Source organism: Rhipicephalus microplus, chromosome 9 (assembly GCF_043290135.1).
Source record: "Rhipicephalus microplus isolate Deutch F79 chromosome 9, USDA_Rmic, whole genome shotgun sequence".
NCBI lineage: Eukaryota > Metazoa > Arthropoda > Arachnida > Ixodida > Ixodidae > Rhipicephalus > Rhipicephalus microplus.
Genome location: NC_134708.1, coordinates 49,189,666 through 49,204,190, shown reverse-complemented (window position 1 = coordinate 49,204,190; position 14,525 = coordinate 49,189,666). Strand labels below are relative to the sequence as shown.

Sequence of the window (14,525 nt, the reverse complement as noted above, 5' to 3'; positions counted from 1 at the left end):
CTTTAGCCTGGTTAATAAATATCATACGCTATAATAAATAACATGGTTGAAAACAAGAACAATTGCATTTGTTAAGCTACAGAAAAGAGGTGCAGGAATAGCACGTGTGGTACCATGGATAGCAATGCCAACACATGAATAACGACAGGTAACACCACGCCACATCACATTAATCCAAGTATTCTGCTCGCATGAGAACAGTTCAAGATAAGGTTCGCTGAAGCATTTGCTCCTTGTCTTGCTGATGGCTTCCAAGAAGCTTGGTCGCTAGTGTGCCTCTTTCCTGTAGTATCAGCTTTCCTAGCTTTGTTACTCAGTGCTGCAACCAAATTTTACCACGAAGTATTAACTAGCCTGCAGAGCCAACCTTGTTGCATGGTACAACTGCATCCGAAGTTTACAGGCATGGAAAGAAACTATGAGAAGACTTTGCAGCTACTCGGTGCGACAAGAAGGGGAAGGATATTCCACTCACAAGCAATGACATTATCGTTGAACTCTTTCAGTTGTCACTTTCTGCAATAAAGAAATAATCTATAGACCACCTCCCACCCGCAAACTCTGCTAGTTATACATTATGCCAACCGTAAACTACGAAGATGCAACAACGATGATGACGCTTTGGTGACTTTCGGTACAAGAAAAGTCATCACCATCTTGAGCATCATCATCACTATTTTATTGTAATTTTTAAAGAAAAGCATCATGATGATCACTGTTTTATACACTTCTTTATTCACTCCTTCCTCTGGTCACATGAACTGCGCGACCCCGCCTAATAATATGACTAAGACGATGACGACAGCACAGGTAGACTATGACAGCTTTGCTGTAAAACAATCATGCTGGAGCAGTCCGAAGCCACATGTTATCATAAAAAACTGCACCGCTGTCCCTCATGACTTCTTGTTTGAACGACAGCACATGTGTTTCTTGAGGTTGTCCTTCCGTGAATAGGACATATGGCAGTGGACACACGAAAAGGGACGTTCTCCCGTATGGCTTTGCAGATGCCGGCTCAGGGTGCACTTGGAAATAAATGAGGATGGACACAGGTGGCACTGGAAAGGGCGCTCGCCCGTGTGCTTGCGAAGGTGTCTCGTCAGGTTGGTCTTCCATCTGCTCACGTACGGACACTTGCGACACATGTGAAGTGGCCCATCCATAGACGTAAGCGATTCGGTCTCCTCTAAGGACATGAACTGAAAGGAATCTGCAAGAACCACAGGGAAGACAGGATGGCCAGGCATTACACATGTGATGAAAGTGGAGTGCCGAATACAACAAAAAATGACAGACATGCACGATTTGCACCTCTGCACTAGCTCATTGTGTGAATTATGTTTTGTATTTTTTTTGCATTGAAGTATCTCTATTTCTATATGCAGCAGAAAAACATCATTAGTTGATATTTGAATGCAATAAGGATATAAACAAAATGACGGTAAAAAAGAAACCACATTACTATAGCTGCAATGCAGCACTGATGGTGCAGCAGTACATGTAGCAATACCGCATCTAGTGTGGCTTTGCACTGTTATTTATTCCTTTCAAGGATGGAGGAATGAAATTTACTAGGTCCTTCAGAATGCACTGGCAATGTAAAATTACATTATACAGATTCCTCTGAACATAATTATTTATTCCCAATACACATGAGTTACTGCCAGCCAGTACATAGAGGTTGAGTTTTCCATGCAATTGACACTGCACATCTAAACAGAATAATTGTTTTGCCAGAGTACCACTGCACTAGCCAATGAAACAAACTACTGTTTTTTTTTTTTTGCATAGAAGTATCTGTACATGTACTAGCAGAATAAATACAGCAACTCCTATTTGAATACATCACGCATATGAAATAATGTACTAGTGACAGAAACACACAAAAAAGAAAAAAATGCATACAGGTACAGAATTTAGAGAGTCATCATAGCGACTAATAGTGGAGAGTATAGTAATTTTTGCACATAACACATAGAATGTTTTCTCTCTTTTAGCACACTGCAAATATTCTGAGTGCAAATATTCGGAATTGAGCGTATGTTTTGCTTTTAGAAAACAAAAATACAACAATCAAAAGTTGGAAGTAACTTATTCAATAGACAATATTTTATCCACCCTACCACACACATGCACATATACATGAGTAGATACTATACTGTACCACTATATGTAACTCATTATCTTTGATGTGCTCAAAAGCTGCAAATAGAGGCTAGACTTAGCAAGTTACTCTTATTCTGGAGTGATCAAAGTACCTTCTACATGCTGCACTCTAAACTGCACTGAATTTAAGAAAATACTATGCATGTTTTAAACATCACAATATAAAATGAACAAGGTAGATCCAGTTGCCTACTTTGGATGAGGGGGGGTGAGATGTGGAGAGAGAGAGTGAAAGGGTGGGGACAAGATTCTTTGGCCCCCTTTTGGGTGGCGGTAGCCAAATCAACAAGACAGAGGTGGATGACAGGCACTCAAGGGTGGCGGTGCTGACACAGGCTATAGGAATTGCCTCCCCCCTCCCCCTACGAATCCCACCACTGACCATGAAGTATCGTAAATGCAACAACTTACATGAACATGAAACAACAAATGATTGTGAGTATGAAATAAGAATAGCGTTGTGTTCCATTATGAGGAATACGGTCACAATGCAGTTCAACAAATTGCTTTGAATTCATGCGCACGCACTTCTTTTCTTTGCTGCAACAGTTGTTACTTGAACCACGGTAAAGAAACTTTTCTTTCCTGCTTCGTAAGTTAGACTAACCGGCCAGCAAACTGATTTACGAGCCGAAATCTAGCCGAGCTATGTGCAGTGGTCATCAAGCACAGTAACTGTCGCATTGTTATGTTGTTGTAACTCAAACTGGTGTGTGATGCAGCCGAGCAAACAAGCACATGTTTTTTTATGAAAAAGCTTGTGTGATCAATATCTCGCAAAGTCGGAAGCAATGGCCTTGGACAATCAGTACGAGGGACTGCACCTGTAACAGCACAAAGAACACAGTCAAAGCCAGCATTAAATGATAGTACCACATTGACACAAACTTTATATCAATAACTGTATCCAGATTGAGAGCACACATATTACTGTAATGTGATCTTTCCATTTACTACATGGTTATTCAAGCATTCCAAACCTAAATCAGGAGACTTGGATACCTTACGTTATCTAAACAGAGGTTTCTGTGTCAACTGTCTTTCCCAAAATAATTTATTGTCTGAACATGATTTGCCAACATAGTCATACCAGTGCCAATTTAGTCAATTGAAGCTAACATATGCAGACACTCCAAGCAACCAGGACATCCCAGTTGGCTGATATGACAACTTTAACGAAGCATCACACGAGTCCTATGTGTGCATTTATTCTAACCTAATCAGGGCACACTCACAATAACAGCAGCCTGTCTACCCTGTGATGTTAACTAGCTAGTTTAATACAGCTAACTTGACATACCATTTAGTGCACCTTTTGTAGAGGATGAGCATGCAAGGCCTGAGCGAGAATTATACGACTTTGCGTTACAACACTTATAATAAGAAGAAATCCACACAAACAGCATTCATTTACAGTGACCCTGTTGAGAGTTTTACAACATTCTCTTTGAGGCACTGCAGTAGATATCGCAACATAAATGCATATTGTGTTGGTGCCGAGAAATTTAAATCTAATGGTTGACGACCATAACATGAAAGTTATTACACACATGAAAATTATTATTAAGTTACACAAAGCTGTTTTAGCCAGCAGACCTTCATTTTTATTCCTCACACACTATTATACAGGCTGCACATGAGAAACCAGCTTTTAATTTGTGCAGCTGCAGCCAGCCATATTGAATGGAACGCAGGTTGTGAAACAGTCTTGCTCAGCTACCAACCCTGACTCGCATGCATTGCTGCTATGTTCCAGTGAAGTTGTGAGGCAGCAATGAGAGTGAAACACAATGCAAGTAACAACGGGAACATGCGAAGGAAACAAACACAATGCAGAATTGCGATCACTGTAAGTCAACGTTGCATGTGTTGCTCTTCCCAGTCCTAGTCGCTACTTGCATGGTGTGTTACGCAATGCTTCACCTCAAGCTCACTCTCTGCAACAATTGGAGCTGTACTTCTCCCAAAAAGCATGAGAACATGCTTATACTGTTTTGCTTTTTTAATGTATCAGTCGTCCGACTAACTTAAACTTGTGAAAATAACTTTACAAAACTCTGCGCTGTTGATTTTACGGTTCAAATTCAGGACTGCCACTGAGGCAGATAAACAACTGTCAATACTAATGAGTCAATGAATGGTTAAAGGTTGCTTGGTTGTGAAAATGCACATTCGAAGCGTTGACATTGGTACGGCTTTTTTTCACAGGTGCATCCACAGGTGTGCCGGACCAGATGCTTAATAAGACTAAATGCACAGGGGCGAAATATGGATCGCAGGCCACGCTGCCATAGGATTGCATGGGTTAGCGGACTGCGAACCTTTGGCCCATGCTCCCCTTGCTTTGTAGGAGTGCTTGTAGCCACTGGCGTAGCCAAGTGGGGGGGGGGGTCACACCCCGAAATATTTCAATTTCGCATGCGTGCAAATACATGGATGCACACACGCTAACACGCGCATGGACATAGTTTAACACACCCTTCCCTCCCTGCCCCCGAATAAAATTTTTCGCTACGCTACTGCTTGTTACACCTGCCCTCTTCGCTGCCTAAACTTGTTACAAGACGCAAATGTGTTGAGCAACGGTGCATCAGTCAGCTCCAGGACTTGTGTTGGCGGAGTAACTGTTCGGAAGCACAGTCGCTTTACCGATAAGTTATCGTTGTTGTCAGTATCCAACAAGCACCACGAAGAAATGAACCGTGCAAACGTTCGTTTCGCTGTATTGAAACTTGACACGGCCTAAACGCTGAACGTAAAACCGGTGAGGTTCGGGGCATTCTTGCGCACAACAGGTCCACCGTGCGCTGATCACGATATTTCGCGCTTTCTTTCTATTCTCCTCCGCCCCGCCCCCCCCCCTCTCTTTTTTTTTTCTTTTTTCTTTTGAGGTAACAATTCCGCAGCACCACACTGCCGATCGGAGAGAACACCCACAACCCCACGCCTAGAATAACGATGATAACGACTTCAAAGAATTCACGAAGCGACACACTCAAGTCTCCGGAACGTTGCAGAGACGTTATCCCAAATCACCGCAGGAGAAATCACAGCTTCCAACGAAAGTGAAAGATGCAAGCGGCGCACGGTCGACAGACACAAATTATTTTATTTTCGTTTTTATTTTTTGCATGGTTGCCAGGTGAGATCAAGAATAACGCTGTCACTTGTGCCTATTGCCAAAAGTACGTAGTAATTAAAAAAAACATCACCCAATCTCTACTCATTGCACAATCTTTGCAAATATACTGAAAACTGTTATTATGCTGAAACAAAAGTGTAATAATTTTTTTAAGTTGCGATTTGTAGTCATGTGACTCGGATCGGTCTCGTGGGTTTCCTTTTCCCGGTCTCTTCACCGCGGTTGTGTGGGTCACCTTCCTCGTGTCTGCCGCGGTGTGGTCAGCATGGATAAAGTAAAGCCCGTCGTGAAGGCTGCCGACGAGGAAGAAGAGCTGGTCGACCCCCTGGACACCCTTCGGGAAAAGTGCCGGGCCGAGGCCAAGTGCGCCGGCTTCGGGGAGAAGCTGCAGGAATGCAACGACCGCGTCAACAGCCGCTCTCAGACCCTCGAGACTTGCACGGAGGAGCTGTTCGACTTCTTACACTGCGTCGACCACTGCGCCTCCAAGGACATCTTCAAACACCTCAAGTGAAGGTTTGTACCTGACCCCATGGTGTGGTTCCGTGAGAGAGAATGGCCAGTGAGTACAGGCGTGCGGTGGGGGCGAGAGAAAGGGGGGATGGGGGGGGGGGGCGCCAAGCCAGTCCCATACATTCGCATTATAGAGAGGGGGTCGCAGTCAGCCCCATACATTCACATGATGAAGAGAGAGGGCGCTGCCATGAACCCTTCGCCCCCCCCCCCCCCCTGAAGGGGAACTCCGTACACGCTTATGCCTGTGTTGAGCGCGGTACCAGTGGGTTGAATCACGAGCACTCTATCAGCATGGATACCGGATACGTCGTGAATTGCTATCCTTAAATGCACAAGAATTTTACCGGCTCGTACACGGGAGCATAGGTGTAAGCACGAAGAGGTCAGCAAGGGGAAGGTGGAGTGTTCGGCCACCGATAAACTGCCCACGCATGCACTCAATCGGACGGTTTCGCACCTGGCCCGTCATGGTTTACAGGTCATTGAAGTGTAGTGTTAAGTCCATGCAGGCTTTTCAAAAATAATTGTGGTGAGGAACACCTGATGTTTCGTTACAAGACGTCCTGCATTTGCCCTCGGAAAGCCTGGGTCCAAAGCTAGGGCATTGTGAGGAAGGCGTCAACATGTCATTTTTACTAATGCATTCATTGCGAAGCTTGTTTTTCAGCGAAAGCTGTTATGAGATTATAACTTGGGCCACGCGCAGTTGTCCGCCGCTGCCGGTGTCCGTAACCACATCCACAATGCGAATAGATTAACGAGTGGGTCGTCCAGTGCTCCAACCCATTAGAAAAGCTTGTTCTTGTGCACCTATTAACTGTGGCGCATACCCACTTCGGCCATAATTCCTCATCGTCGTCGGTCACTGCATGAACAATTGGCACAAAATTCTTTGTAAGTGTTCAGCTGATACCAGCTTCTCCGAAGAATGATGAAAAATAGCATAGCGAAGGCCACCTTACTATCCGAAAAATGTTGTTATTAATCCCGTAGTGGGTATCAAGCAAGTGTGCTTGCAGCAGTTACTCGATGAGTGTTAGAAAAAAGCTCTGAAAGACCGCTTTTGTGACTGTGCTGCGCCTTCCGTGCAGGCCTGGCGTTTTATTTCAAACTCAACATAGGTATTGAGGGGGGGGGGGGGGGGTAGAACTTGGCGATACATGGCGATTATTCCAATTTTAGAAGTTCCTAGGTTGGCAGGTATGCATGGTCGCAGACAGCCAGTGCAAAAGGAAACTGCCAGTTCTTTTCCGCCTGAATTTTTATCATGGAAATACGCAGCGGGAACGGCACGTTACTGACCTGACCACTTACAATCGAATCAAAGCTGTCTCTTTGCAAGAGCCTGGCAATTATTGTATAATTCTTGCTTGATCACTCACGAAATCGGGCTCTTTCAGTGGTAGCGACCAGAACATGGCCCTGAGAGGACTGTGACAAGTGTCTAGACGGCAGAAATCGAAATTTCATAATGGACTACTTTATAGCTCAGTAGCTTTCTTACGAGCAACTTGTGCATCTTCGTCATGGGAGGACGGTAAAGCCTTATTGTATGAGTGAATTTGGATCCATAAAGGACCATGGGCCACCACAGAACCCTCGCCTAACACATGCATGACCAAACGTGCAGTGCCATTCACACAGCGAAGCTCTGCATTAAAATTCCGTGACACAAGGAGAGCCCCGCTGTTGCTCCCATGTTTTGATGGTGGGCTGTCCCTGGGAATTGGCAGGGCAGCCGAGAGGATGTGTTCTAACGTAGAGAGTTGCTCGCCATGTTAGAGAGGCGCAATTTACAGCTGGCGCGGTTGCAGAACACGCCCGGACGTGATAGAAAAAACGTGCGTGAGCCTACATAGTCCGACCGTACTCGCACAAGGCTACTTTTGCTGCCAGGATTTCACTGGACACAGAAGTCGATGTGAAAATTACCATAACCCTTGTCGAGTTGGTACACCCCTGTCGAGTTGTCCGTGACAGTGAAATCGAGATAGGTGCAAATAAAATAAATAATAAAATAAAAATAGCAAGAATAGAACGCATGCCATCCATGTGGCGTGCAGATGTTCAATCACACAGCTATGCTATTGCTTGAATTTCCTGCAGAAAAAAAGCAGTATATCAGTTTCATATTGTGGAAGGAGTCTCCTTAAAGCATGCAACATTACGTGGCAGAAGCGCAGAATCTTGCCAGGCATCCAGACATGTAAATTGTGCAACGGGTAGGTGCTGTAAAGGCTCACCCATTAGAAATCGCTGGAGAATATTTAATCATCATAATCAGCTGAAAAGACATGAACAGAATGAGTAACCGCATAGGTTTGTGCATTGCCTTACAGACGCATATAGTGGGTTCTTTGCTGGTTATTATTAAGAAGAATTACAGCCTTGTTAGCACCTAAAGACTGTACTTGCAGTAGGGAATTCTAGGATTGCAAATGAGTACTGCAGAAACTCGCAACGTAGTCAAAGGGTTAAGAAAGGGAAATAAGACAACTGTCTGTTAGTAGTGCGAAGCAATGAGGAAATCCATCTTGGAAAGAAGTTTCTTAGTTATCGAAAAATTCGTGCTAGTCCGGGACTCATACCTGGGACCACCGCCTTTCCGAGATAGTCGCTCTACCAATTGAGCTAACCAGGAAGCTAGCCATTGACAGCACGAGAGTGAATTTATCGACAACACGAAGTACACGGACACAAGTATTGCAAATGAGTTTTGCGGAAACGAGCAAGGTGGCACAAAGGTTAAGAAAAAAAAGACAAGCACCCATAGTTTGAAACACGCAGCCGTTTGTTTCTTTATGGCACAGTTGAAGTATGCATCGAGAAAAGAAGCTAGGCTGGTGAGTCAGAAAGCGATGCACATGAGGCCAAATCATGCCGTTGCTTTCTACTCCAATTATTTTTTAAAAGTAAAACACGAAATTGCTGGGGCATATTCATCGTCCACAGGCAAAAATACCTGAGCCACTGCAGTTAGACAAACCTCATTAATGGCCATGCGTCTGTTGACAATAAAGAAGGGGGCATTGTGGCAGCAAATGCTGAGGAAGATTATTGGTGGATTCCAATATGGCCTGGTGGCCTGCTGGATACTCCACAAGTGCCAGGGTAGTAAGAAGGCACATGCTACTCAAGCGGCTTCTAAGTTCGTTCACGAAAACAAAACACATGTTGTTGCAAAGAAATGCATGCTACACTAACGGGATGCTTAAGTGAGTCTACGTCTAAATCCTCAGCTTTATGGACAGATGTATCGGATATACTGTCTCATTGTGCGATAGGGAATGGTTTGAAACTCTGTGCCACCTCGACGTCGTGTGCTAAGCAGCACACGGCACCTTAGAGCGAAGTGGCTCCTCAATTTTTTCAATAACAATCTGATTTAAGAACACGTCTGGTAAAATGCTCCCTACAGTTTTACGCCTTAAGATTTCTTGTGGTAATGAAATATTGTAGTGGAGCTTAGTTAAGGGGAGACGCGGGTCGAAAAACGCGAGTTTTTTTTCAAAATTACCGATTTATTATTTTCGCCTGTTTAAAATTAGTACCTCTATTGTTATGAAAAAAATGATACAGGGCGGGACTTGGCCGGAAATGCTTTAAAATTGCATCTGAAGAGCACAAGGTGCCTACTAAAGGTCGAAAGTGTGCAGTCTTCGAGCACCTTGCCGCCAATAATGCGCCGCCGCTCGCCATTATTGATCGCATGAGTCGAAGAGTCAAGCCTCACTCTTCAAATGGCAACAGTTTCTCTCGCCGATGCAGCACAAGAAATAATAAAAAGAAGCACTTTCTGCGTGTTTTTCGAGCGCCGCGACTGGCTTATCACATGTTACGAATCGGGGACCGCCATTGGCCGCTGCACCCCTGTATGTGCTGAGAAACCTATTTGCGGGGTCCATGTCTTGTCGAGCAGCGCAGCTGAACAATGCTTTTCTCGTGTAATTATCTCTGTTATGAATGAAAAAAGGCATTGCTCTCAAGTGAAAGCCGTTGTGCGGCGCGCTCTGTAGGAATAGGCTATGAGCAGCTGGTCCGATTTGCGGCATTTGTTGGCTTGCAAAAGCCAATGCATCAAAAGTCATTCACACCCGTCAGCTGGAAAGTTTGTGATGCGGCAATAGATGACGTCAGCGCCAATCTTAAAAGCTCAAAAGAGCTCGCAGTGAGAGAACTTAGCAGGGACGACATTGCCATTATGTACGACGGTATGTGGCATAAGCATGGCTGCAAAATGACATGACACTTGACTTAGTTTGGATTTCGCAGTCATGTCAAACTTCTTCCAAGCTTGCAGTTGGCACAAGGCTCTGCCAGATGAAGCGGAAGTTTGGCAAGCATTTCATGGCCCTGTCTGTGAGCGAAATGTCTGTGAGGAGTCGACTCGGAAAAGCTGAGAGGGACAAACTCGTGGTGCTGGCATATTTTAGTTGCAGTGGCAACTACAAGAAGGATTGTTCTGTTTGGTGTGCAAATTTCTTCTGATTTAATGATATCCTTCATAAATAAAAACTCAATTTTAACTTTAAAACTCATTTTTCTCAAAACACAAATTTTGCCATTTTTTCTAATGTGCCCCTCCTATTTTGGTCACTTCTAGTGCTCGGATCTGCATGAAATTTTGCCCAAATTTTTTTCCAAAGTATGACAAATGCAGTTATCTAGTTTAAATTTCAATATTTTATTGTATAATAAAAAATTATATGTATACCTTTACTAGGGTAGGTGAAATATGGACTTTTTAAGTCTATTTATTTTTCACGCATATTACATATTTTGTATGTGCTTCCTAATTATTCATTTGCACTCTACACTTTATTTGAAGCATTATGAGCTATGAATAATAGAAAATTACAGATGTTTAGGGATAAAAAGAGGGGGGCAAAAGGGTTAAGGTTTTCACTTTGTCATGTTCCAGAGCTTAAAGTGTGTAACTTGCAAGAAAACTAACTATATATTTGAAACCAGCATAAAATGTTCCATAAACAGCTCACGTTTCATTGCTCTAGGGTGAATAATAAAAAAAAAATGTCTTCGAGTAGCATCTCCTTTTAAGATCCTTTTCTGAAGACTTGACACATTTTTTACTAAACCTATCCTGTGCACTTTATGCCCTTTCTGCACTGCGATTTTCTTTTGTTCTAGTCTGGTTGTGGGCTGTTATACCATTGTAAACCCCTCCCCCCCCCCCCTCCTAGCTGTCTGCACCAGCCTTATCAACTTGTTTTCATGTTGGCGCTGAAATTGCCCTTTAGTCGACTGCACCACAAGTAGTTAACTCATCTTTACATAGGTGCTAATATAGGCTCTCTGTTGGTAGCCTCAAAAAAAGGACAGTGATGTTGCACGCTATTAACATGTGCTTTTTTTTTTCTTTCACAGGCAATCGTTACAAGATGCTGGTCAACCGAAGGCAATACATAGTGCTGCTGAGCTCGAAAGATGTGAAGATGGAATAAACAGGTTACACCCTTCAGCTGCTGAGTGCATTCGCACTTGCCCTCTTCCTCTTTTCTGTTTATGTTAGAGGAGAGGGTACGAAGCATACACCTACATGCAATAAGGTAGGCACTTGATCCCATGGAAAAGACAAGGCTGGTTGTTGAAACTTTGGCTCCAACAACACTGCATGTTCAAGAATTTCCCATCTCATCACTGTGCTAGGAGCAAATGTTGGACATCAAGAGAATGGAACATAGAGTGAAATTGAAGGTGCTGCTACACCAGAATAGTGCCCATCCTTAACCATATCGACAGCTTCCCAGCGCAAACAGTGGTGGCAGTGCATAATTTTCAGAGCTCGCACTTCTTGGGCACGAATAGAGCAGTCAGAGTAGTTTGTGGAGTGACTGCCTCCACAAGGACAGCGCTTTTATGATGTTGCGGAGCATTCACTTGATGAATGGCTTTCTCTGCAGGTGTGGCAATGAAGGTTTGATTTGTGCCCTCCCGCACTGAGCCCAAATCTCGAACAGTTTTTACATTTAATTGGTTGGGGAAAGAGCGGCTCCACCAAAAAGTTAAGAAGCCATACTTTTATTTCAGACTGGCATGTTTCCCTATAATTGTCGCAATGACAGATTTGGTTGGGGTCCTCTCTTTCTTTGCCAGGCGATTACAACGGTAAACAGAAATGAAGACTCCTGCTCCAGAAAGCCTGTCTACAGTCTTGGCTGGATTTTGTAGTCGATGCCTCATACGAGGCCTTGAGTACAAGCAAGGTGATGTGCAACAAAAGCATTCACTGGGGTTGGTGTAATCGAGAGACATTTTAAAGCAGATCCTGCACACAGGTATGGTCCGGTGACCTACACTTTTTACCTTACCTTTCGTACAAATTGGTGCACGTCACTGATGGTCCAGAAATAGTTTGATATGGCTTTCGGTTCGTTCTGGACAGCCTAGGCGTTCGTGACCCTGTTGAAACCTTTATTTGTTCACAACAGTGGCTCGGAAATGCTGCTGACATCACTGCGGAAAAATGAATCCAGAGATAATTCATCACTGCACCGACCAGGTGGATCGGAGTAAATTAGAAAGCAGATAATCAAGTAGACACTCAAAAAACAGACTGATCTAAAACCACTCACTCAGTCAACAACACCATAGCCGGCCTGGGCTCACTCATCCCTGGTGCGAACTTGTTTTCACCTCTAACATGGCTTGTACCCGCTCAGGGGGATTGGACAAGAGTTGATTGTGATTTTTATGAATTTGTTAGACATTTTAAGTATAAAGCATTGATAATGAAAAGAAAGAAAACATACGTAATAGGGAAAAAGTGAAATAATTTTTTTACCCATTCAGATCAGACACCATAGTCATTATCTTAAATTGAAATTAAATAGCAAAAAACATTTTTTGTTGTTTATCAAATTGAAATTTGACTCCAATATACCAAAAATTTTCTATATTTGAAAGCGAAAGTCGGCTCCTATAACACTTTTTCAAGTAGCAATTTAAAGTCGCATTCACTTTGTTTCATGAACGTAACTACTAACGGCATCAAAAGCTTTCGAGGGGTTTTTCTTCTTTTCTGCTGGCCAGTACAGACAAAATCTACCGAACGCTGCCACTGTTGTAGAAAGGGAAAGGATGGCCGAACGGAGCCACTGCTCACAAAGTTTCATTGACTGATTAGGTAAATATTTGCTTGAAATGGTGACTAGTGGCATGAGTGGGTGAATGTAACGAGTGCAAGTGTAGTGGCCTGAACTGTTAATTGTGTTGTTTTCACTAGAAGCAGCACATTTCCTGTTATTGGTAGACGACTGTGTGAAGGCTGTTCTAACTCGTAGACTGCATACAGACCTTTTACTGCTCCCTGGGCGCCGCCGCAACATCTTTGAGGGGCCCTATATAAGCATGACCCCCTCCACCCACCTGCCCAAAGAAAAACAAAACAAACAACAAAATATCTCCGCCCAAATTGCGACATCGGCCTTCGTACTTCTGTGTGTAGCCTAGCATGGCGGTGTTTTTTCTTTCTCGTGATAATGTTTATGATTGAGCGCGCTCGTTGAAAAGAGTGAAAGAAATCATTGCAATAGCAGTTACCAACATAGATGTCAATAACACTGTCATCAGACATCAACATGATTGGTAACACAGAGCAACTCTATTTACTGCTGTTTGGGCAAAACGGCTGCAGGCATTTGCTTTAAAAGAGTAACGAGTGAGGCCTAGAGGTATATCTGATACGATGTTTGAATCCTAGACGGGCGCCTTTCCGGAGCTATCGCTCTAATTTCTCTTTATAGTGTTGCTCCATGCACTCTCTGTAACGCCACATATTATCAGATACAATCTCAGGAAAGTGGTACTTTTTGTATTGTTTGTTGCACGGCGAATCTCACTGACAGTGCGAGTTTCACAAGCGTTCTCGCGCAAAAGTTCGACGCCTGATATAGTCTGCACAGCTGGTGTAAGATAAGTTTCATAGGTTTCTTACACTGGTGCTCAAAAGTAATCTGCAAGCAGCTCCAACACTGCCTCGGCGTACTGCGGCCTCAGCCTCCTGCTAGCCAGTAGCGTTCGGGCGTCGTTGAGCGTTCATTAGACGTTTATATTCAAATTGAAATTTGACTCGTTTTCACTGCAAGCGAGGCGAAAATTCAAACAATTTGAAGGGACCCGGGGACTGCACGAGCAACGGTGACGAAACATTCACTTACCAACATTCAGACTAGAAATTACAGGGTACTTTGAATTGCTAAAATCGTTAGACAGCGCAAGATTAAATTTAGGTAAATGGAGAGAGAAACTGCCCCGGACCAGATTATCTTCTTGCTTACACTTGGAAATCCACTGCCCCTGCTGCCATCTTGCGCAAAGCAGTGAAAAGAAAGTAGATAGATCCAATACTCCTGTACTTATTAAACTCTCCCCCCCCCCCCCCCCCACACACAAACATGAATGCCCCAGGTCATCATTTAAAATAGATCGTTCACTTAATCAGTCGATGAAATTTTCCTAACAGTGGCCCGTTTGTCCAGTTCTCCCCATCTTCAGTTATGGCGGCGTTCAGCTGGCCATGCTTTGTTCTTTTTGTTTCGTCGCCCACAGGGGAAACAGACTCATACCCATGAGGGGGAGTGGTCATATTTGCACGAGCCAGAGGCTAAGAAGAAGAAGTGCTCGTGCGAAGCAGCATGCTCACGATTCCGATATCCTCCCTGTGCTACGCAATAATCAC

General features: G+C 43.8%; 1 protein-coding gene and 1 long non-coding RNA gene across 2 annotated transcripts; one reads left to right on the top strand and one right to left on the bottom strand.

The window, feature by feature from the left end:
• Positions 1–712: 712 nt before the first annotated feature.
• On the bottom strand, positions 713–5,264 carry LOC142771755 (uncharacterized). Its single transcript, XR_012886120.1, has 2 exons — positions 5,165–5,264; positions 713–2,993 (listed from the first exon to the last, which is right to left on the bottom strand). It is a non-coding gene; the product is annotated as an uncharacterized LOC142771755 (long non-coding RNA).
• A 235-nt stretch (positions 5,265–5,499) lies between these two features.
• LOC119163767 (cytochrome b-c1 complex subunit 6, mitochondrial) lies at positions 5,500–11,306 on the top strand. The gene is made up of 2 exons (XM_037415834.2): positions 5,500–5,827; positions 11,213–11,306. The coding sequence occupies exon 1, from the start codon at positions 5,577–5,579 to the stop codon at positions 5,823–5,825; it is 249 nt and encodes an 82-aa protein (XP_037271731.2). The 5' UTR covers positions 5,500–5,576; the 3' UTR covers positions 5,826–5,827; positions 11,213–11,306.
• The last annotated feature ends 3,219 nt before the right edge of the window (positions 11,307–14,525 follow it).

Excerpts from the sequence above, each read along its gene's own strand:
- LOC119163767 (XM_037415834.2), top strand. The coding sequence starts at position 5,577 with ATGGATAAAGTAAAGCCCGTCGTGAAGGCTGCCGACGAGGAAGAAGAG.